At 50.2% G+C, this 21,621-nt stretch overlaps 1 protein-coding gene across 3 annotated transcripts in view; it reads left to right on the top strand.

Annotated features, from left to right (window-relative positions):
* CRAMP1 (cramped chromatin regulator homolog 1) overlaps window positions 1-21,621 on the top strand; it is a 45,095-nt gene that overhangs the window by 9,900 nt on the left and 13,574 nt on the right. For all 3 annotated transcript variants that reach the window (XM_025275288.2, XM_025275289.2, XM_044935933.1), the window contains exons 3-10: window positions 1,749-1,942; window positions 3,775-3,928; window positions 5,395-5,478; window positions 6,915-6,963; window positions 17,870-17,955; window positions 18,418-18,541; window positions 19,545-19,626; window positions 20,095-21,228. In XM_025275288.2, coding sequence (XP_025131073.2) covers window positions 1,749-1,942; window positions 3,775-3,928; window positions 5,395-5,478; window positions 6,915-6,963; window positions 17,870-17,955; window positions 18,418-18,541; window positions 19,545-19,626; window positions 20,095-21,228 — 1,907 coding nt within the window. The remainder of the gene's footprint in view (window positions 1-1,748; window positions 1,943-3,774; window positions 3,929-5,394; window positions 5,479-6,914; window positions 6,964-17,869; window positions 17,956-18,417; window positions 18,542-19,544; window positions 19,627-20,094; window positions 21,229-21,621) is intronic.

Below are 21,621 nucleotides of genomic sequence, written 5' to 3'. Positions count from 1 at the left end.
GCTGTCTGGCATGGGAACCCCTGGCCCCCTGTGGACCCAGACCAGTAGAGCTGTGGGTGGTGTGACTAACGAACTGGGGTTTTATTTAATTTTAATTAAGATTTAAATTTGAGTAGCCTCGTTAGTGATCATCTAATTGGGCTGTACAGCTCTGATAAATTGTGAATTCTGTTAGCTGAGCATGTCGCTTTCTGAAGGTGGCCCGCTGGCCTGATAACACAATTCCCCACAAGAGAATCAGGTGCATTCCATGTACCTGAGTGGTTTTTCTACACATATGAACACATTCTCATGCCCAGTAGCTGACTGATAGGATCAGCTTTTTTTAGATACTGCTTATGTTGACGTTAGGCCTTCCCAGGTGGCTCAGTGGTAAAGAATCCACCTGCCAATGCAGGAGATGCAAGATATGCAGGTTCAATCCTTGGGTCAGGAAGATCCTCTGGAAATGGCAACCCACTCTAGTATTCTTACTTGGAAAATTACATGGTCAGAGGAACTTGATGGGCTATATGGTCCATGGGGTTGAAAAGAGTCAGGCACGACTGAGCGACTGAGCACACACATGTGTCAATGTGATTACGAGGATCCGCACCTTGAAAGGCACAGTGCAGCATCAGGGGGGAGAGTGACTCCGCCCTGCCCGGGGCCCCAGACAGCCCCTGCACTTGGATTCTGTAGGGGTGGTCTTTGCAAGCATGCATGAAATCACTTTTAATTTGTCACTATTTTTATTTCTCACGATTGTCTTTTATTCCCTTTGGATGCAGAACCCTCTCGAGGGGCTGAGGGAAACATGGCCCTGAGTTCCCAGTGAGCACGTGTCTGCCCAAGGAGGGCCCCCAGCAAACTGACTGGGAAGTGGATCTGACGGAAAAGCTCATGATTATCTCATCAAGAAAGCATCTTAACAGTTATCTGCACTTGTTTAGCTTTTCCTGTTTGAAGCACTCTTGTTTTTATGATCTTATTTTTACCCTTGTCATTCAGAGTTTGCAGATTCTAACCATTGGATGGCCCTGCAGTTCCGAGAAAAGAGAATGCTGGTTATCACAAAAATACACTGGGAGTTCCCCTTCCATCTGAGAGGAAGGAACTGGAATGGGTGGGAGGGCTGGGTCAGGTCATAAAGTGTGTAGTTATCTGTGACCTTTGCCTTGGCTTTGCTGCCTGTGTCCTCCTGGGAGCCCAGAGTTCTGGTCCTGGGCCTGGCTTGGACCCCCATGCTGGACAATATGTGCTGCTGCCTCCAGCAGGGTCTTCAAGGACTCATCTCGAGATACAGAACTGGTGCTTCAAGAGTGTGTGTGGGATGTCACTCACTCTCAGAACATCAGACTTTGTTGATAAAAAGTGATCAAGAAAAACAGGAGTTTTGAGACTTTTAAAAGGTGCTGTGGGGTTGGTGTGGTGCATATTTTGAAGTTCCAGTTGTAGCTCTAAGAAGGTAGTGTCTTACACACATGTAGATGTTTTCTTGATTTTGAATTTCAATTTGTTTATTTGAAAATATAATTACTTTACCCAAAACCTCTTTGAGAAAGACAGGTGCTGAGTGCCTCCGCAAGGCCTTGTCCTTGTACTCTCAGTGGTGCCACATAAACGCTCTGTTTCCTTTTTCTCACTGTTTAAACGTTCACGAGGGTCAGAGGTCAGGGCAGGACCATGTCACTCACTCGCTGGGGGCGGGGCCTGGGGCAGCTTCTGTTGGTAACAGGTCACTCACTGTAAGGTTCTTTCTGTCCAAGGAGCTGATGGTGGCGGATCATCGGCTGCAAATGGGCCCGGGGTTGCCCCCACTGCCCCTGCAGGGGGCTCTCGCTCCTCCTCCAGGAACCTGGGGTCTTCGGGCGGGGAGAAGGAGGAAGGCAAGAAGGTTCGGCGGCAGTGGGAGTCCTGGAGCACAGAGGACAAAAACACCTTCTTTGAGGGGCTATACGAGGTAAGCTTCCTGGAGCCTGCAGGGCCGGTGGGACTCCCCCCTCACATCCCACTTGGTGGCCCCAGGCCTTGCCCTCTGACCTTGGCCCTTCATCTCCTCGGTGTGACCTTCAAAGCTGTTTCTAGTGAGGTGGCTGTTAGGAAGTGTCTTTGCTTCTCTCTTCTAAGATGCTCTCCAGTGGCTCAGAGTGGTGCCCATCCCTCTGGGCCTTCCCCTTGCAGCTGGTGGCAGTTTTGTGGGAGAGGAGGTACCTGAGCTAGACGCTGGAGGAGGCACCTCACGTGCAACTCTGTCTTGTTCTGGCTCACCTGCCATTGCTTCTTTTAAAACAGAGAATGAGTATTCATTCTTTAGGATTTTTACTTTTTGATCTTAAATTTTGAAATGATTTCAGAATTGGAAAAACCACAAAAAGAATACAGGGAATGTTCACATGTCCTTTTCCTGCTTCCCTGATACCCTCATGACTGCAGGGTGACCAACACAGTGAGGAGGATCAACCTGATGTCATCAGTGTTTCCTCTGGGGTCCTCCTCCGGGTCAATTGACCCACATTGTAGTTGGCTCCTGCCAGTTAGGACAGGTCCCTCAGGCTCCCCTTTTTACCCTGGTCTCTTTTGAAGCATCCAGTCTGTTCACTCGTGGAGCACCCTCGTTGGGCTCACCTGACATTGCCTCGTGGTTAAGCTTAAGCTTTGTGTTGAGAGTGCTGCAGGAGTGCTGTGCATCCTTGGTGTGTCCTTGTGGGAGCCTGTGCTGTGCTCTCGGGCCTGCTATGTGAACCTTGGTCTCTGCATTCAGGTTGCATCTCTCAGGTTCTCCACTGCCAAGTCTTCCTCTTTTTTTTTTCTAACTTTGAGACTGTGTGAATACCCTGTTTCGCATCATTTTTCCTTCTTCTAATTTAAGCAACCAGTGCTGCTTCTTAGTGGAACAATTATTACTGTGGTGTATGCCCAGTGACAACCGTCTAGCTCCCTTATTCTACGTACATTTATTAATTGGGAACCCCACGCCAGGAGCTCTCCCTTCTCCATTTATGTTGGCTCCTGTGTCCTCCTAACATGTTTCCTCTCTTTCTCTGGCACCACAGGATGCTCTAGACATTCCTGGTGGTTTCCTTGCCCCAGACTTGGCAATGCCCATTTTCCCAAGGAACTCTGTCCCTTTTGGAAAGTGGGATTTAGAAGCCAAGCCTTGGGCACCCATGGTGCTTGTTGCTTCTGGCGTGCTGTTACCTGCAGGTCCCTTCCCTTGCTCTTGCTTGGTGTGTGTTGATGAGAGTTTCAGTCATGGGCAGTACCTGGACAGCATCGACACTGTGTTCTCTGGAATGTAAATTCCGTCCTGAAAATCTAAGCTGTACTTGGTTTCTGTGTGGAGTTGCTAAAGGAAGGTCCACAGCTGTATTCAGAGCACATTCTGTGTGATCCTGTTTAATACCTTTTGTATGAGTGTATTGGTGAGATTGTTTCTGAATAGTTGATGTTTTAAGATACCAGATACACAGCACCCTGAGCTCCTCCATCCTGTCATATCTTCTGATTATTGTTTATGGGGTGTCTTATTTCATGGGCTCTAAAGAACTCTAGAGGTTAAGCCCTTTGTCCAAGTGATAAACTTTATGTTTCTCCTGCTCCGGCTCCTTGCCTCTTGGGACCCACATGTTAAGGTCATTCTGTTGCTGCTTTGTCCATTGTTCTGATGGAAACCTGAGGTTCTGGGGAAGCCGGGCTGCAGTTCATGCCCAGTGAGAGCTGTGAAGCGTCTGCCTTGCCCAGAGGCCGCCTCGTGGTGATTGCCTTGTGTGTGCCGCGGGCTCTGTCTTGCAGCACGGGAAGGACTTTGAGGCCATCCAGAACAACATTGCGCTGAAGTACCGGAAGAAGGGCCGGCCGGCCGGCATGGTGAAAAACAAGGAGCAGGTGCGGCACTTCTACTATCGCACCTGGCACAAGATCACCAAGTACATTGACTTCGACAACGGTAAGCGCCGCCTGCCCACTTCTCCCTGGCCCCGTGCCCACCCAGCACACGGCTTGGGGTGTCCTTGGCTCAGCATGCCTGCTGGCAGGAGGCCTTGTAGCTGGTGGTTGGGCTGAACTGCGAGGACACCTGTGGCGTCTGGGTGCCTGGCTCGCTCGCTGGCAGGGAGGGTACCGTGGTCCTGGATCCTACCTCTTCATTACCCGTCCTTCTCCCAAGGGGGCCCTGGTGGGTTAGGAGTGGGCCGGGCCTGGCATGGAAGGCTGGGGGTGGAGGGCTGGCCATCCAGGGCTTTCCTAGGCCCTCGTCGCCTGTGTTTGAGTCTGGTTTGCGTGGTACTGTCTTTAAGTCACATGTCTAGGTCATTGCCAGGTGCAGTCCTGACTTCTGCTCAGAGCACCCCTTCCATCAGCATCTGTCCTCGGGGGAGGCATTGCCGCCTCCTTTGTCCACACGCTGGGAGAGCCGTGTCCGTGTCGCTTCTGCCACTTCTCATGGCTCAGTCCCTTCTGTGACCACCTGGTTCTGACACTCCCCATTAGCAGCACTGCTGATGCAGGATGACCGTGGTGGCCACGCTCACGCCACTCCTGTGAACTCTGCCTGTGCCTCGCAGGTGGTCTTTGGCCAGGCAGCTAGTTCTCGCCTCCCTGAGGACCCCTCCAGCTTCCCCGCTGCCTCTCCCTGTGGTCAGGGTGCCAGGGCCGGGGCTTCCCCCAGCCTGGAAAGGCCCACGGGTGGTCCGAACTGTCCTTGTATAAGAAGTCTGGCTTTGCAGGGTTACTGTCTTTACTGAAACTGCTTCACCCTGCTTTCTCGCTCGCTTGGATGGGGTGTGGAGGACTGTGTGCTGCTGCTGCTGCATTTGCGTGTTTACAGAGAGCCCTGGCTGGGTCTGGCTCGCAAGCCATGGTTTGCTGTCCTCTGCCCTGGAGAAGTCCTTTCTCGATGCCATGGCCAGCAACAGGGCTCTCGGGACTGTGGACCAAGCTCCATCACGGTTGTGATGGTCACTGCACTTCCCGTGACGGTGTCCCTGTCTTTCCTTTGAATTTTTGTGGATGTCTCCAATCCGCCTGTCAGTCTTGCTGGTTCTGTTCTCAGCTTCTCAGATCTGTCTGTGCTGCCCAGCCTCCACCACCCTCCACCATCCCCCGAACCCGCGCCGGGCCTCAGCCAGCCGGGTCTGTGCACAGAGAGGTGATCCCATACTCCCACGCCTGGTGGAAGCCCGCCATGTTGGACATTCCATTTTCTCTCTAGGGACATTGCCCTGCCTGTTAGGGTCCCCTCCTCCCTCTTTTTCTTCTGAAAAGTGCAAAAACAGCACCATATTGCTGTGTACTTTGCCCTGTGGTCCAGGGTGCAGGGGTCAAAGCCAAGAAGCGCCCCCAGTGCCCTGGCGTGACCTCGAGCCCCGCACATCCATGCTCTCCTTCTGAAGCTGCACCTTCCCTCGTTTTCAGTGTTCTCCCGCGGGCTCAAGAAGTCCTCCCAGGAGCTGTATGGCCTCATTTGCTACGGGGAGCTGCGCAAGAAGATCGGGGGCTGTGAGTACCTTCCCCGGGGCCTCCTCCCAGTGGGGCTGCCCCTTTAGTCCTGGGGCTCTTTGTTTTTTTCCCAGCTTTCAGCTTGAAAACACTTTAATGTACAGAACGTTTTAACATTGTAGAAGTATTGAAGGAGGATGTATTGACCTCACACGCTGTCATTTAGATTTTACTGGCCTGAACCTTGGCCATATCTGTGTTACCTCTCCTGCCCCCAGCCCCTCCACACACTGGCTTTCTTCTTGCTCAGCCATGGGACTGTAAGTTGCAAACGCCCAAGCACACTGTCAGCCCCTCACCCGCTGGCCCCTGAGAACAAGGATGTTCCCCTGCACGTCCAGCATGTGTAAGATGTTTCCAGTGGGCACCACAGCCTCACTGGTCTCCTGACCAACTCAGGTCTCCCAGGACATCCACCACACCAGGCGGCGCACGCCTGTCCACAACATGCCCATTCACAGCTGCTGTGTCTCCTGGGTCTGAACTTAGAACAGCCCCCACTTCCTGGTCTTTCCCAACTCTGGTGCTCTGAGGGGTCTGGGACCCTCCCTTTGCCTTGGTCTGAGCGTGCCCTCATAACTAGATTCCTTTTAGCTGTACAGGTGTTCTGGCCTCCCCGTGTGATTATGCACGTGAGGCTGCAGCCTGTCAACATGGCTTGGGAAGGCACACCCCTGCAGGGCCACCTTGTGAGATGAGGATGAGCTGCCACTGAGTGCGTCACAGCGGGCAGGCTGGTGCGCCGGGCATTCTCTGGGTGACCTGCGCTCCCTGAAACAGGCAGGACTTCCAGGAGCCTCTGAAGAAAGGGCCAGGTGTCCCGGCTCCCCGCCCTTCCTCCTGCAGGCTGAAGACTCCTAAACAGACCCCTGGCTCCTGCTCTTAGTGCTCTGCTGAGCTCCTGAATCCCTGTCCTGCCCTGAAGCACTCCTGGTCCTGGAGTGCTGGCCCAGTGCTGGGCCCCTGTCTGGTCCTCCCATCCGTGTCACCCAGCTGGACCCCTCCCCACAGAAGGCTCCCCCAGCCTTGTCCTTTTGTCGACTTCCTGTCGCCCCTGGGTGGGGGGTGGGTGCACGTTCACTCTAGTAAACAAACACACAGGGCCTCGGCCCATGCTTTGGCAGAGCTGTTGGAGGCAACCCCACAAGTAGCCCAGGAACCCAGCAGGACAAGTGTAGTGGGGCATGATGGTCCCCAGGAAAGGGTAGTGTCTCATGAGGTAGTTGGGGGTGAGTGGTTGGTGGAGAGGGGACAGTGCTCTTAGTGCAGGTGACATGTGGGTTCTGGGGGGCTGCAGCTGACATGGGTGTTACTCTGGGAGGCCCTGATGCTCCATTAAGTGGTTTGGATTCTGCGCTGAAGATAATCACATGGAATCTTGCTGGGCTCTGCTCCTGACACCTTGATGCTCACGTGTGTTTGTTTTTGCACCGAAGGCATGGACGACAAGAATGCCACGAAGCTGAACGAGCTCATTCAGGCTGGGTGAGTAGATGGCGTGGGTGGCAGGCTGGCTCCCATGAGTTTACACTTTTTTCTCAAATATAGACCTTGAAATACATGCAGTTTTCTCCCCTTTTCTCAGTGAGAACCATTAAAACTTGAACTCGTCAGAGTTAACCCTTATGTCCTTGCAGCTAAGCATCTGCCTGTTAGGAGGTGGCCAGCCCAGGGGAGTGGATTGACCTGCCCCAGCTTCTCCCTGACCTGGGGTCCATCCCTGTTCTTTGCAGGTCTCCACTCGGCCCTCAGCTTCACGGTCTCACTCTTCTCAGTCTCGTGCTTTGTAGTGTGGGAGCTCCTCTTGCCTCTGGAAGGCCCTCTGTCCTGTGCATTTTTCTGGCAGCCGTGTTGGCACCCCAGCTGCTCTCCTTCCTTGGCCTGATGTTGGATGGCCGGTGGGCCCCTGTTCCTCAGGCTGAGGGCCTGACAGGCGGGCTGCCCATGTGCTTTTGTGCTTTGGCTCTGGCCCAGCATCTGTGCTCACAGAGGCTGGCGGTGGGTTCCTAGGCTCTATGTCTGAACTGTCACCCGTCTGAGCAGGCCTGAGAGTGACCAGGTTGTTTGCACCACCATGTATAAAAGAGCAGAGACTCATCCCGGTGGCCAGGAGGAGCAGGTGGCTTGGCCAGCTGGCATCACTGGGCACACCAAGCCTCCCAGAGGTATGGGGTATGGTTGGAGGCCAGCGGCCCCGGCCCCAGGGTTGTTTATTACCCCCATCCACCCGTGCACCGTCAGTGTCAGAATTGCCTGCCTGCCTTCCTGCCCCGCCTGTCAGGTGGGAGCTGTGTTGGCTCCAGGATCTAAAGGTTTGCGTGGTGGTATGTGCACGAGCCTTCCCTGGAGTGTCATCCCTGTGGCTGTGTGGATCCATGGTCTGTTTATCCTTCCCCCACTCCCTGGTAAGGGACATAGGCAGTTTACGGAGAGTGAAGGACTTGCCATTGACTCCCACATTTGTCATAGATTGCCAGGGAAGGAGTGGTGGGCATGTGTAGACCTTACAGGGGGCTGCCAGCTTGCTTTCCAAGGACGCTTCCGGGTGCCTCAACACGCCCCACGCTGGGTATGCTCAGACTGTCTGATCTTCTGAGCCACTTTGCTGGTGAAGGGGTGTCTCACTGTGGTTTTCACTTCATTTATCTGAGGGCTGGTATTGAACACCTTCCCAAGACCTGCTGGTTGTCTCTTGTGGGGTGCCACTTCAGGTCTTGTGCCCACTGAGTTTTGAATGTCCTTCATTTGTTCCAAACAAGCCTTGTGTCAGGCAAGTGACTTGCAGACGTTTCCTCCCAGTCTGTGGTTCATCTTCTTAGTGGCTTTATCAGTGACCTTCACAGGGTAAACATTTTCAGCTGTGGTGTAGTCCAGTTTGTTGTTTTGTTGTTTTTTTCATATTTGGATCATGCTTTTAGTATGTCTAAGAAGTCTTTGCTGAACTCAAGGTCACAAGATTTTTTCCAGTGTTTTTTTCTAAAAGTTTTATGGTTTGATATATAAATCCACTCTGAATTGACTTTGGTGCACACCATGTCGTTTTTGCTGAGGTCCAATTTGTGGTCTGTGGGTGTGTCCAGTGGGACTGGCCCCACTTGTTTCCCCTATTCACTGCTTTTTCACTCTCATCTAAGGTCTGTTGACTGTACTGTGTGGGTCCGTTTCCAGACTTTAAATTCTGCTCCATTGATATATTGTGTGTTCTTTTGACAACAGACATCAGTTTTGAAGAACAAAGCAAAAATCCTGTAAAAGTGAGACAGAGTTGGGGGGAGTTAGGAAGGTACCTGTGGAAAAACTAGTCCTTGACATCAGAACATTGAGTATTTATCTCACTTCGCATCCCTGCCTGTCATGCAGACTGCTTCCAAATAACTGTCTATCTCCCTTCATTATAAAATTGTAGAATTAGATCAAGGAGCAAATGAATTGAGAAAAGCTCTAAAATTAAATCGCGTTACATTGGTCGCAGACCCAGCAGCATAGAATTTGGCACATGTTTATTAGACTTATCAAGTTAACTTTGCAGAGAAGTAAATGAAAAATATAAGAAAGGACAGCTCGACTCCCATGCACACAGAGGAGTTACTCTGCTGCCTGTTTTGTTGAAGTCACACTGGTGGAGGACTCAGAGGGGTCTCTGCATCAGTCTGTGTGAGCAGGGACAGGCCTGATTCTCCTGCAGGTGCTCCTCACCAGCCTGGCTAGGGCCAAGCCTCCCTGTGCTGGCTCCAGCCTCCAGCCACTCCTAGAACTTTGATTTGTGAGAAGAGGAAAGAGATCGTAACCTCAGAACGGTCTCTAGTCATAAAGCAGGCCCTGTTCAATTTGTCTTAAAAAAAAAAAAGGAAGTCCCAAAACAGCAGTTTAACGGAAAATGTGGTTATCACAAATACAGGTGCCACGTGACATGGCTCCCCAGCTCTTTAAATCTTGCTGCTGCTGTTGTGTTTGTTTGGGATGGAGGGGCAGGAATGTCCACTTGTTCCAGAACCCTTTATTGGGGGGAGCTGTGTAAGAACTGACCCATTGTTCTTGGTTCCCACTCCAGCATCATCAGAACATCCTGGGAGTGCTCTACTGTGTGTGTTTCCCCTGAGTTGAGGTGATTCAGTCTCAAGCGCTTTGGTCTCAGTGGAGACCATGTTCCCTGCAGGCTCTCATCCTCTCTGAACCTCCCATCCTGACACAACGGTGGGGGGAGCTGGCTCCTGGGGTCTGCCTGCCCAGATAACTGTTTCTCCTAAATTCACAGGCTCAGAGAAATTTAAGTAAAAGGAAAAACCAGAGGAACTACTCCCAGTTAAAAGAACAAGAGTATAGAGAAGGGGCATCCAGTGGTGACAGAGGTTCTGATCAGACCAAGGACCAGAGAGGGAATGTGATCTCCCCTGAGTCATGGAGGGACTGGTAGAGCTGAATAAGAACCCACGCCTATAACTGAAGACACAGGGGTCTTTCTGCTACACTCTTAACAGACAGACCCTAAGATCTTTGCACATTATCTTATGGGAAAGACTGCCTAGAGTCAGAAAGAGCTGAAAAGCTCTCCTGGGTGACTGTTAGTTAATGAAGCCAGTGTTGGATGGATTGGCTCAAAAGATGACAGGCGCTGAAACGGAACCTGAGGAGGGAAAAGGAAAGTGGAACTTCGCCTTCTGTATCCACTGCTATCCAGAAAGCCCCTCTGTTTTTGACCTCTTCTACAAGCAGAAAGCCCTAAGTAGAGGCCTGTGTGAATATTACGTTAAAGACGGCTATGAAGGTAACCTGATCACAGAACGGACAGGGCCAGGGTATGAGAACCTCTGCTTCCTGTGGTGCATTCAAACATGGGACACCAGTTTTGGTTGAGCCATATTTGCCAGGTCCCCAAAGCAAGCTGGCAGTGGACTGGATCATTGAGTACATGTGCTGTGGCTACTGGGGCTCCTCTGTCTGAGGCCCTCAGGCCCTGACCCCACTCCACCATGGACTCTGGGCTGCTCAGGTTTCTACTTGTCCCACCACCCTTCTCCTGGGACAGCTCTTCCCGCTGAGTGGTGCCCATGTGGGAAGCTTTTGTGTTCATCAGCTGTGACCTGTAAAGAATAAGACTTTTAAATCCTTAAAAAAAATAAAAGAATGAGGGAAATCTCCTGAGAGAACAAATAATGAAATACACCTCTCCAGTCTACCCCATGCTCAAAAAGGAGGTAATAAAAATGCTGAAGAAATTAAGAAAGGCTATCATTAGAAATGCAGATCACTGGCATAAGGATCTAGAAAGTATAAAGAGGCGCCAATCAAAATTAGACAATTCAATTACCAAGATGAAAACCGAGCTAAAGACAGTAAACAGTTGATTAAATAATGCAGAAGAACGAATAATTGATCTGGAAGATAGAATAACAGAAATCACCCAATCAGAACAGACAAATGGAAAAAATGAAAGCAGCATACAGGATCAGTGGAATAATATGAAGCGTGCCAATCTACGCGTAAAAGGAAACCCAAGAGGAGAAGAAAGAGAAAAGGGAATCAAAAATACATTTGAAAGTTTCCCAAATCTAAAGTGGGAAACAGTTTTCAAGAGACCAGAAGCACAGAGAGTCCCAAACAACAAGAACCCAAACAGACCTACTCCAGGGCACATCATGACAAAAGATAAAGAGAGGATTCTAAAGGCAACAAGAGAAAAACAAAGAGTCAGTTAGGAAAAAACCCCCACAAGGCTATCAGCTGATTTCCCTACAGAAATGGCCCAGCCTAGAACGGAGTGGCAAAATAAATTCAGAGTCCTGATAGGGAAAAACCTTCCATCTAGGATACTCAACCCAGCAAGATGATCATTTGGAGCTGAAGGAGAGCAAACTTCACAGACAAGCAAACACTAAAGGACTTTAGTGTTTGTGATACTAAACCTATCCTAAAAGGAATAGTGAGAGGTCCTTTCTAAATAAAAAGAGAAGTAGGAGTCTGTAGGAAAGGGAAATATCACAATAAGAAAGAGAAATCTATTTAAAGGACTAAAGATCACTTTAGATAAGCCAGTATATAGATTTAAAAAAATAAATTCTGTGAAAGTGATTATAACTACAATGAACAGCAAAAGATAAACATGAAGATGTAAGACCAGACCTCAAAATCACAAAATGTCAGGCAGGGGAATAAGAAAGTGTAGATCTTTTGGAATGTATTTGAATATATATGACTTCCAGTGTAAAGCTGGTAGATACATTTCTGGGTTCACATATTTGAGAACCAAGGTAACCACAAATCAAAAACAAGGAGTAGATTTACCAAAACCAAATAGAAAGGAACTCAAGAATGAGACCAAAAAAACCCATCAGGCCACAAAAGGGAAAATGAAAAGTGCAAAGCAACACCAAAAAGAAATATAAAATTAACTGGAAAATAAGATTTAAATGGCAATAAATACATACTTATCAGTAGTTGCTTTAAATGTCAATGAACTAAATGATCAAAAGATACAAAGTGTCAGGTGGGATAATATAAAAGAACTTACAATAGGCTACCTATAAGAGATCCACTTTAGAGGGAAAGAAACAGAGATTGAAAGTGAATGGATGGAAAAAGATATTTCATATGAGAAATGATGAGAAAATGGAAGTCACAGTACTCATATCAGACAAAATAGGTGTTAAAAGCGATAGGGAATTCTTCGCGGTCCAGTGGTTAAGACTTGGTGCTTTCACTGCCATGGCCCTGGTTCAGTCCCTGGTTCGGTATCTAAGATCCCACATGCTGCAACTACTGAGCCCATGTTCTCTAGAACTCGTGCTCTGCAATAAGGGTAGTCTGTGCATTGCAACATGAAGCCCTTGCACTGCAGCTGGAGAAAGCTCACATACGGAAATGCATACCCAGCACAGCCAGAAACAAAAAAGTGAAAAACCAAGTACTAACAGACACAAAGGGAGAAATTGATGGGAATGCAGAAATAGTAGGAGACTTTAACACGGCACTGACAGCAATAGACATGTTTTCTAGAGAGAAAATCAGTGAGGCAACAGAGATCCTAAATGACACAAGAGAACAGTTAGACCTAATTGATAGCTACAGGACACTACATTGAAAAAAACCCAGAATATACATTCTTTATAAGTATCCATGGAACATTCTCTAGGATAGACCACATACTAGGACATAGAACAAATCTCAACACGGTTAAGAGAACAAATTATTTCCAGCACCTTCTGATCACAACTGCATGAAATTAGAAATCAACCACAGAAACGGAAATGAAAAAATGATTACATACAGAGTAAACAGTGTGCTACTAAAAATCATCAATAGCTCAGAGATGAAATCAAAGAGAAAAAAAACTAGAGACAAAAGGCAGTGAAAACACAACCATATGAAGTCCATGGGTATAGCAGAAGCAGTCCTGAAAAGTTCATAGCCCTACAGGCCCTTGTCAAAAAAAAAACAAGAAAAAAACCCAGTAAACCAAAACCTACCACTAAAAGAACTAGAGAAAGAAGAACAAACAAAACGTGAAGTCAGCAGAATAAAGATCAGAGAGGACATAAACAGAAATTAAACAATAGGAAAAAAAATCAATAAAACCAAGAGTTGGGATTTTAAAAGGACAAAAATATTGATAAATCTCTAGCCAGGCTCACCAAGAAGAATAAAGAGATGATCCAAATGAGGTAAGAATAGAGAAGAAATGGCAACTGACACCTCAGAAATATTAAAAAAAATCATTAGAAAATATCATGAAAAGTTCAGTTCAGTTGCTCAGTAGTGTCCAGCTCTTTGCAACCCCATGGATTGACTGCAGTACACCAGGCCTCCCTGTCCATCACCAACTCCTGTAATTTGTACTCAAACTCATGTCCATTGAGTTGGTGATGCCATCCAACAATCTCATCCTCTTGTCCCCTTCTCCTCCTGCCTTCAATCTTTCCCAGCAGCAGGGTCTTTTCCAATGAGTCAGTTCTTCGCAGCAGGTGGCCAAAATATTGGAGTTTCCGCTTCACCATCAGTCCTTCCAATGAATATTCAGGACTGCTTTCCTTTAGGATGGACTGGTTGGATCTCCTTGCAGTCCAAGGGACTCTCAAGAGTCTTCTCCAGCACCACATTTCAAAAGCATCAATTCCTCAGCACTCACCTTTCTTTATAGTCCAACTCTCACATCCATGCATAACTACTGGAAAAACCAAAACTTTCACTAAAGGACCTTTGTTGGCAAAGTAATGTCTCTGCTTTTTAATATGCTGTCTAGGTTGGTCATAACTTTTATTCCATGGAGCAAGCATCTTTTAATTTCATGGCCATACTCACCATCTGCAGTGATTTTGGAGCCCGAAAAAACAGTGTGCCACTGTTTGCACAATTTTCCCATCTATTCACTATGAAGTGATGGGACCAGATACCATGATCTTTGTTTTCTGAATGTTGAACTTCAACTTTCTCACTCTCCTCTTTCACTTTAATCAAGAGGCTGTTTAGTTCTTCTTCACTTTCTGCCATAAGGGTGGCGTCATCTGCATATCTGAGGTTATTGGTATTTCTCCCAGCAGTCTTGATTCTAGTTTGTGCTTCATCCAGCCCAGCGTTTCTCATGATGTACTCTGCATATAAGTTAAATAAGCATATGAAAAGTTACATACCAACAAAATGAACAACCTAGCTGTAACAGCCCATCAAAACTGAATCAAAAGGAAGCATAATTTGAATAGACCAGTCACTGGAAGTGAAACAGAATCTGTAATTTAAAAACTCTCTTCATATGTGTAAAATAGATAACTGGTGAGAACCTACTGTATGGCATAGGGAATTCAATGCATTGTTGTGGTGACTTAAATAGGAAGGAAATTTTAAAAAGAAAGTATGTGTGTATGTATATATATGGGCTTCCCTGGTGGGTCAGCAGTAAAGAATCTGTCTGGAATGCAGGACACCTGGGTTCAATCCCTGGGTTGGGAAGATCACCTGAAGTAGGGGGGAATGGCAACCCACTCCAGTACTCTTGCCTAGAGAATCCCACGGACAGAGGAGCCTGGCAGGCTGCAGTCCGTAGGGTTGCACAGAGTTGGACACAACTGAAGAGACTAATCTGCAGCAGCAGCATTTGTGTGTATAGATAATATAACTGATTCACTTTCTGTACAGCAGAAACTTCCAATAAAAATTAAAAAAAAAAAAAGCTCCGTGAAAACAGATGGCTTCACTTGGAGAATTCTGCCAAACATACGAAGAACGTATATTAATCCTTCTCATACTCTTCCAGAAGGCTGAGGGGAGGAAACACCAAAGTGTTTCCTCCAAAGTCAATCTGTGAATGTACCATCAGCCTGATACAAATCCAGGCCAATACCAAAAATGATGACCGGCCAGTATCTTTGATGAATTCAGATGGAAAACTCTTGGAGAAGGAAATGGCAGCCCACTCCAGTATTCTTGCCTGGAAAATCCCATGGACGGTGGAGCCTGGTAGGCTACTGTCCATGGGGTCGCAAAGAGTCGGACACGACTGAGTGAAGGGAAGATCAAAGAGAAAAGATGAAAACTAAAAAAACAAACAAACAGATGGAAAACTCTCAGCACAATATTAGCAAGCCAAATCCAACAACATATATAAAAGATCATATGCTGCAATCAAGATGGATTTGTCCCAGAGTCCCTAGGATGGTTCAACACATGTGAGTCAGTCAACGTGATGAACCACATCAGCAGAAGAAAAGACCATGCAGTCATCTCAAATAGATGCAGAAAAAGCATTGACTCTCACCAAAGTAGGTGTGGAGGAAACATTTCAACATAATAAAAACTATTCTTGACAGACCTATAGCCAACATAATGCTGAACGATGAGAAGCTGAAAGCCTTTCTGTCAACTTCTGGAAGAAGACAAGGATCCTACTGTCATCATCTATTTAACAAAGTATTGGAACTCATAGCCACGACAGTCAGGAAAAAGACAAGGCATCCAGACTGGAAGGGAAGAGGTAAAGTTGTCATCATATGCAGATGACATGACTCTATATAGAAAACCCTAAAGACTCCACGCAAAAGCCACCCAAACTTACAAAGAGAATTCAGTAACATAGTAGGGCACGAGATTAATACACAAATCCGTGGCATTTCTTTACGCTGAAATACCAGAAAGAGAGTAAAAATAGCTTCTCAGCCTTTGGTTAAGGTCAAGGGTATAAAGAGTAAATTGTGCTTGAAATCACATGAAAAAAAATTAAAATTTTAGAAATAAACCTGACTTGCTGCTGCTGCTAAGTCGCTTCAGTCGTGTCCAATTCTGTGGGATTCTCTAGGCAAAAACATTGGAGTAGGTTGCCATTTCCTTCTCCAAAACTTGAACAGGGAGGTGAAAAATGTCTATGTTGAAAACTATGAAACACCGATAAAGGAAATCAAAGGTGATTCAAGGAAATGGAAAGATATCCAATGCCCTTGGAGTGGAAGAATTAATATAGTTAACATGGCTGTACTGGACAAAGCAATTTGTAGATTTAACGTGATCTCTTTGAAATTACCCATGATGTTTTTCACCGAATGAGAACAAGCAATCCTAAAATTTGTATGAAACCGAAAAGACCCAGAATTGCCAAAGCAATCCTGAGGGAAAAGAGCAAAGCTAGAGGCACAACCCTCCCAGACTTCAGACAATGCTACAAAGCTACAGTAATCAAAACTGCATGTGGTCTTCTTGTAAAGACAGACCTTTGGATCAATGGGAGAGAATGGAGAGCCCAGAAATAAACACACATGCCTATGGTCCATTCACATTTGAGAAAGGAGGCAAGAGTACACAATGGCAAGAAGACAGTCTCTTCAGCAAGTGGTATTGGGACAGCTGGACAGTTGGTCACATGTAAACCAATGAAGTTAAAGCACACCTTCACACCATATACAAAACCAAACTCAAAATGGCTTAAAAACGTAAATACAAGACACAGCACTATAAAGCTCCTAGCAGAGAATATAGGCAAACTGATGCTGTTTTTCAGTCACTCAGTTGTGTCCAACTTTTCAACCCCATGGCCTGCAGCACGCCAGGCTTCCCTGTCCTTCACCATCTCCTGGAGTTTGCCCAAACTCATGTCCATTGGTGGAATCTAAAAAATAATACAAATAAACTTATTTACGAAACAGATTCATAGATGTAGAAAACAAACTTGTGGTTACCAGAGGGTAAGGGGGTGGAGGGATGAGTTAAGAGTTGGGGGTTAGCAGATACACAGTACCATATGTAAAACAAAGAAACATGGAGTTACTGTGTAGCAGAGGGAACTGTGTTCAGGATCTTGTAATAGTGAAATCTTGTGAGAACCAGAAAAGAATATATACACGTATGACCTAATCTTTTTACTATGCTTCTGAAACTAACACAATATTGTAGTTCAATTTTTTAAATAGGTAAAAAAGCAGTCATAAAAGCAGTAGATATCAGCCTTGACCCTTTTGTAAAACATAAACCTTTGTTTGTTCACCAACCATTGGGTGGCTGGCCGATGCCTTTTCTTAGGGGCTTGCTCCATGGAGTCTTGGGGTGGTTTTATTTGGAAGTTCTAGCCAAGACGCGTCATTTGTGATTTCCTGTTTTCAAGTGGAGCAAGAACATAGAGGCTGCAGGGACCTTCCTGATCACCCCCAATCTTTCGTGATTGTCTGGCCTACCTTGTTTGGCTGCAGTCTTGAAGACAGTCTACCTTTATTGAGTATTGCCAAAGCGTACCAAATGTGTTTTCAGAGAGAGCTATTTTTTGTGGCTTTTATTTTTCTTTAATTAGTTAGTAGTAGTATTTATGTAATTTGAACATTGTATAAATTGCTGCCACAGCAGTGTTCAGAAGGAGAGTCACCCACAGCTATGACGTGTAGGGCAGGCCCCACTGAACCTGGGCCCGCTGCAGGCCAGTGCGGGGAGCACAAGCATGTAGCACCCCCACCTGCTGGCTTCCAGGGCCCCAGATTCCACTCGACCCCCAGTGTGGTTTGCAGAGGCATGGGTGACGTTCCTGATGGGCAGAGGTGGGGTGGATTGAGAGGTCACGTAGAGGTGGGTGAGCCCATCTGCTCTGGGGCGGGGGCGGGGCGGCCCTCCCCACCTCTGGGAGCAGGCTGTTGGGTGGGCAGTGGCGGGTGCTCGTGGCCAGGCAGCAGGGCAGGGTGTGTCATGAGCGGTGGGCACCCCCTTTGTGGCGTGCTGCCTGCTCAAGAGAGGTCCAGAGCCAGCCTTGTCGTCTGTCATGTGACGTCCATCTGCCCGCAACTCTGGGAGCTTCTGCAGGGGCCCTCTCATGGGGCTGAGCAGAACCCCCGGAGGCCAGGCTGGGTGCTCGGCTGGGGCCCTCCATCACTGCACAGAGTGGGAGTGACTCTACTCTGAGGCCTCAGCGCTCCTTCAATCCCTCTCCCAGGGCCACCACAGTCCGGTACAAAGGGAGGAACCTGCGGATCAAAGCACCCATGTGCCGCGCCCTGAAGAAACTCTGTGACCCTGATGGTATGTCAGACGCAGCTCCGCTGGGACGGGCCAGGCCGGGCATTGAGGACCCGTTTCCGTCAGGGAGGCTTGCTGGATGGCTACGTTTAGTGATTTCCAGCCTGAGCTGAAAACGTCCCGTGGCAGCCGAGCCTGGGTGATCGCTCCTGGACCGTGACTCCAGGCACAGTGATGTGTCCACTCAGGCATCTAGTTCAGCTCTGAAGCCCCAACCGTCCTGAGATGGTGCATCAGAGGTGTCAGGGCGAGTCTCCTGTGGCCGGGCTGGGGCCTGGCACAGCGGGCATGTGGTGGCTGTGGCAGATGTAGGGCCACTCCTCGCCCTACCCCCTCCAGCGTTCCCCAGGGCTGCTTGCCCCTCCTCTTCTTTGGGCACCTTAGCCGTCCGACCAAGAGCTTCACCTTATCATCGAGGTCCGTCTGTACCTGAACAGACGGCTCTAAAGCCCCTTCCTGTCGCAGGCCTGAGTGACGAAGAGGACCAGAAGCCAGTGCGCTTGCCCCTGAGAGTCCCTGTGGAGCTGCAGCCACGGAACAACCACGCCTGGGCCCGCGTGCAGAGCCTCGCCCAGAACCCCCGGCTCAGGTGAGGCACTCGACGTTTGGAGGGGAGTGAGCTGCAAGGGACAGGGCTAGAGGGGCCCCTGGGGGAGCAGCAGCCGCCCCTGGTGCCCCAGCTCCACCTGAGGGTAGTGTGAGGGCTGCCTCGGCGCGTGGTCCTCAGACTCCAGAGCTGCATTTGCGTCGCTGGCTGGGGTTTTGCAGGTTGAACGCGGGTGTGGACACATCACGTGGTCACAGGCCAACAGCTTCAGGGTCTTCCCTCCTCTTTCCCTGAGACCTGCTCCCTATTTTCTCCTTCCGTGTCTCTGATGTGTGTCTGGCTATGCACCAGGCACTCAGGAGTGGGTCATTCTCCAGTCCTCATTATCTTGTAGATTAACTGCGAGCTCTTTTAAAGGCCCCCAGTTCAGGGCATTGGGCACCTTCACAGTGTTGTATAGCCGTAACCTCTCTCAAGTCGCAGAAATTTTCATCCCCCAAGAGGGAACCCCATGCCCACCTAACACTCACTCTCCATCCCCCCGTCCCTTCCACTGGCCTCCCTGCACTGGTCCTTGTAGATTCACCAGTGCTGGACGTTTAACGTCAGCAGAAACTGTACGTGGGTCCTTTCTGTCTGACCTCTCTCAGTGAGCATCGTGGTCTCAGGGTTCATCTGTGTCGTAGCCTGGGTCAGGACTTCATTCCTTCCATACATATTTTTATTTTCTTGGGCTTCATTAAGGCTGGACCCACTCTGACGCCTGAAGGAGCTGGTAGGGGAGGACCATTGTGCCAGGCCCTGTCCTGGTTGAGGCCTCGTCCTGTAAGGGGCGCTTGGGTTCTCTTACTTTTTCTTGCAGTTTCACATGGGCCTCCAGTTTTCTCCATTTAAAGGGTTGGTGTTAGGAAAAGAGCCAGGGGCTCTGCAGGGACACTGTGGCTCGGGCCTTGAGATCATGGCAGCGTCTTGCCACCACAGCCTCCAGGACTCCCAGAAGGCCCCGCACGTCCCAGCCCCTGCCTCTGTCTGTCATTCTGTGCAGGATGATTGTGGAGCTACATCGGAAGGTCTCCAGCCTCATTGAGTTCCTGAAGCAGAAGTGGGCACTTCATGAAGTGAGAATCGTATCTTTTTCTTACTGAAGCAACCCTGGGACCCCGCAGCACCTGCTGCCTGAGACTTGGGGGCATCTCCGTCTCAGTCCTGGCTTTGCAGCAGAGCCCTGTGGTGTAGCATTTGGGCCATGGGCTGGTGTGGAACAGAACTAAAACCCACAGCCCTTCATCCTCTGGGCTTGAGGTCTGAGCCCCCTTTGTGGCTTCCTCACAGTGTGAGAACTCTTGTCATAATGGCCCTCTATGCCTGAATGGCTGCTGTGTGGCCCACGGGCTGTGGCCAAGGCACCCCTGCCAGCAGGTTGAGGGAAATGACTGAGGTCAGCTCTCCATCTTCATGTGCTGCACAGTCCCCAGCCCAGAGGGCGGGTGATGGGTGTGGGGCCCCTACAGAAGGAAGTGCCCCGTCTATCTCCCTGAGTCCCAGTAGCCTGGGGGTGCGAACTGCCACGGTTGGATCCTTGACGGTGCGCTCAGCGGAAGACGCTGGAGGAGCGGCAGTTGCAGGACTCATTCTCGGAGCCGACGCAGGAGAAGGTGGCGCTGCACTTGTTTCCAGGAGAGAACTGCACGCTGACGCCGCTGCCAGGCGTGGCCCGCGTGGTGCATTCCAAGGCCTTCTGCACGGTGCACTGGCAGGAGGGCGGCCGGTGCAAGCAGAGTGCCAGGGACACCCACACGCTGCCCCCGGCCCAGATCCTGGGCATCCAGAGTGGGCAGGGCACAGCCAGGGGCCAGCTGAAGTGTCCGAGGGCCATTTCCGAGGCCAAGTCTGGGGGACGGCCCCCTCCCTCCACCGATGCCTCACAGAGCTCCGGGGAGAGTTCCCCAGAAAGTGCCCCTGGGGAGGGGGCTGCCGCAAGTTTCAGCAGCCCAGATGCCTCCGACAGGCTCCCTCCGGGGCTGCAGGATGCTGGGGGACGGCTTGAGAAGACCCCAGCGGTTGCCGCTGCAGAGGGCGGGGACGGCCCTGCCCGAGAGCCCGGGGCGCCAGCTTGTGCCTGCGGCCAGCTCCCGGATCTGGAGGACGAGCTGTCCCTGCTGGACCCCTTCCCCCGCTACATGAAGTCCTGCCAGGACCTCATCATTCCCGAGCAGGGCCGCCATGTGGACCCACGGCCCACGGCCTGGCCGTCCCCGGAGGCCCGAAGTGCAGAGGGGGCCGACCTCACCCGGACCAGGGCCCCATCCCCTGTCCGTGGCCCGCCCGGCCTGGAGCCTCACTCCAGCCCCGGGTTCCAGCCAGACGTCTGCACTAAAGACTTGCTGGACACGCCTGCAGAGGAGCCTCAGGAGAAGGTGAGCCCCTTGGACCCTCCGCCTCAGGGCCAGCCTGCCACCAAGCCTCCGAAGGACGTCCCAGCCAGCCGGCTGGCCCAGCAGCTGCGCGAGGAGGGCTGGAACCTGCAGACCTCTGAGAGCCTCACGCTGGCTGAAGTCTACCTCATGATGGGCAAGCCCAGCAAGCTGCAGCTGGAGTACGACTGGCTGGCGGTGCTGGGCCCAGAGGCCTCAGGCCCCCACGCCGGCCCCCAGCCCGCCACCTTCCACAAGCAGCGCCTCCTCAGCTGCCTGCTGAAGCTCATCTCCACCGAGGTCAACCCCCGGCTGGTAAGTGGGGTCCAGAGAGGAGGGATCGGCCTTGGGGCAGGTGGTCGGGCCCAGGGCCTCCCAGAGGAGCTGGTCTGGGGCTGGCCTGTGGTTCCCTGGAGTGGGGTGGGGTGCACGCAGGGCCCAGTGCCCTGTGGTACAGGCCTTTGTCCTGTCCCACAGGGCTCACACAGGCTGCGCTGTGCCTGGCTGTGGGGAGGCTGCTGTGCCTGAGCGTGTGGGCCATGGGGACGAGCCTTGGATGGGTGTGGGGGCAGCGTGGGCCATGGGGACGAGCCTTGGATGGGTGTGGGGGCAGCGTGGCATGGAGCTGGGAACAGGGCAGGTTTCAGTGTGCTTGGAAAAGGCCTTCCTGGGGGGACGGTGGGGGCACAGCCGGGGTGCAGGGAGCAG

Source organism: Bubalus bubalis, chromosome 24 (assembly GCF_019923935.1).
Source record: "Bubalus bubalis isolate 160015118507 breed Murrah chromosome 24, NDDB_SH_1, whole genome shotgun sequence".
In the NCBI taxonomy this organism is placed as follows: domain Eukaryota; kingdom Metazoa; phylum Chordata; class Mammalia; order Artiodactyla; family Bovidae; genus Bubalus; species Bubalus bubalis.
Note: the sequence above shows the minus strand (reverse complement) of the source record. Positions and strands in the feature narration are given on the sequence as shown.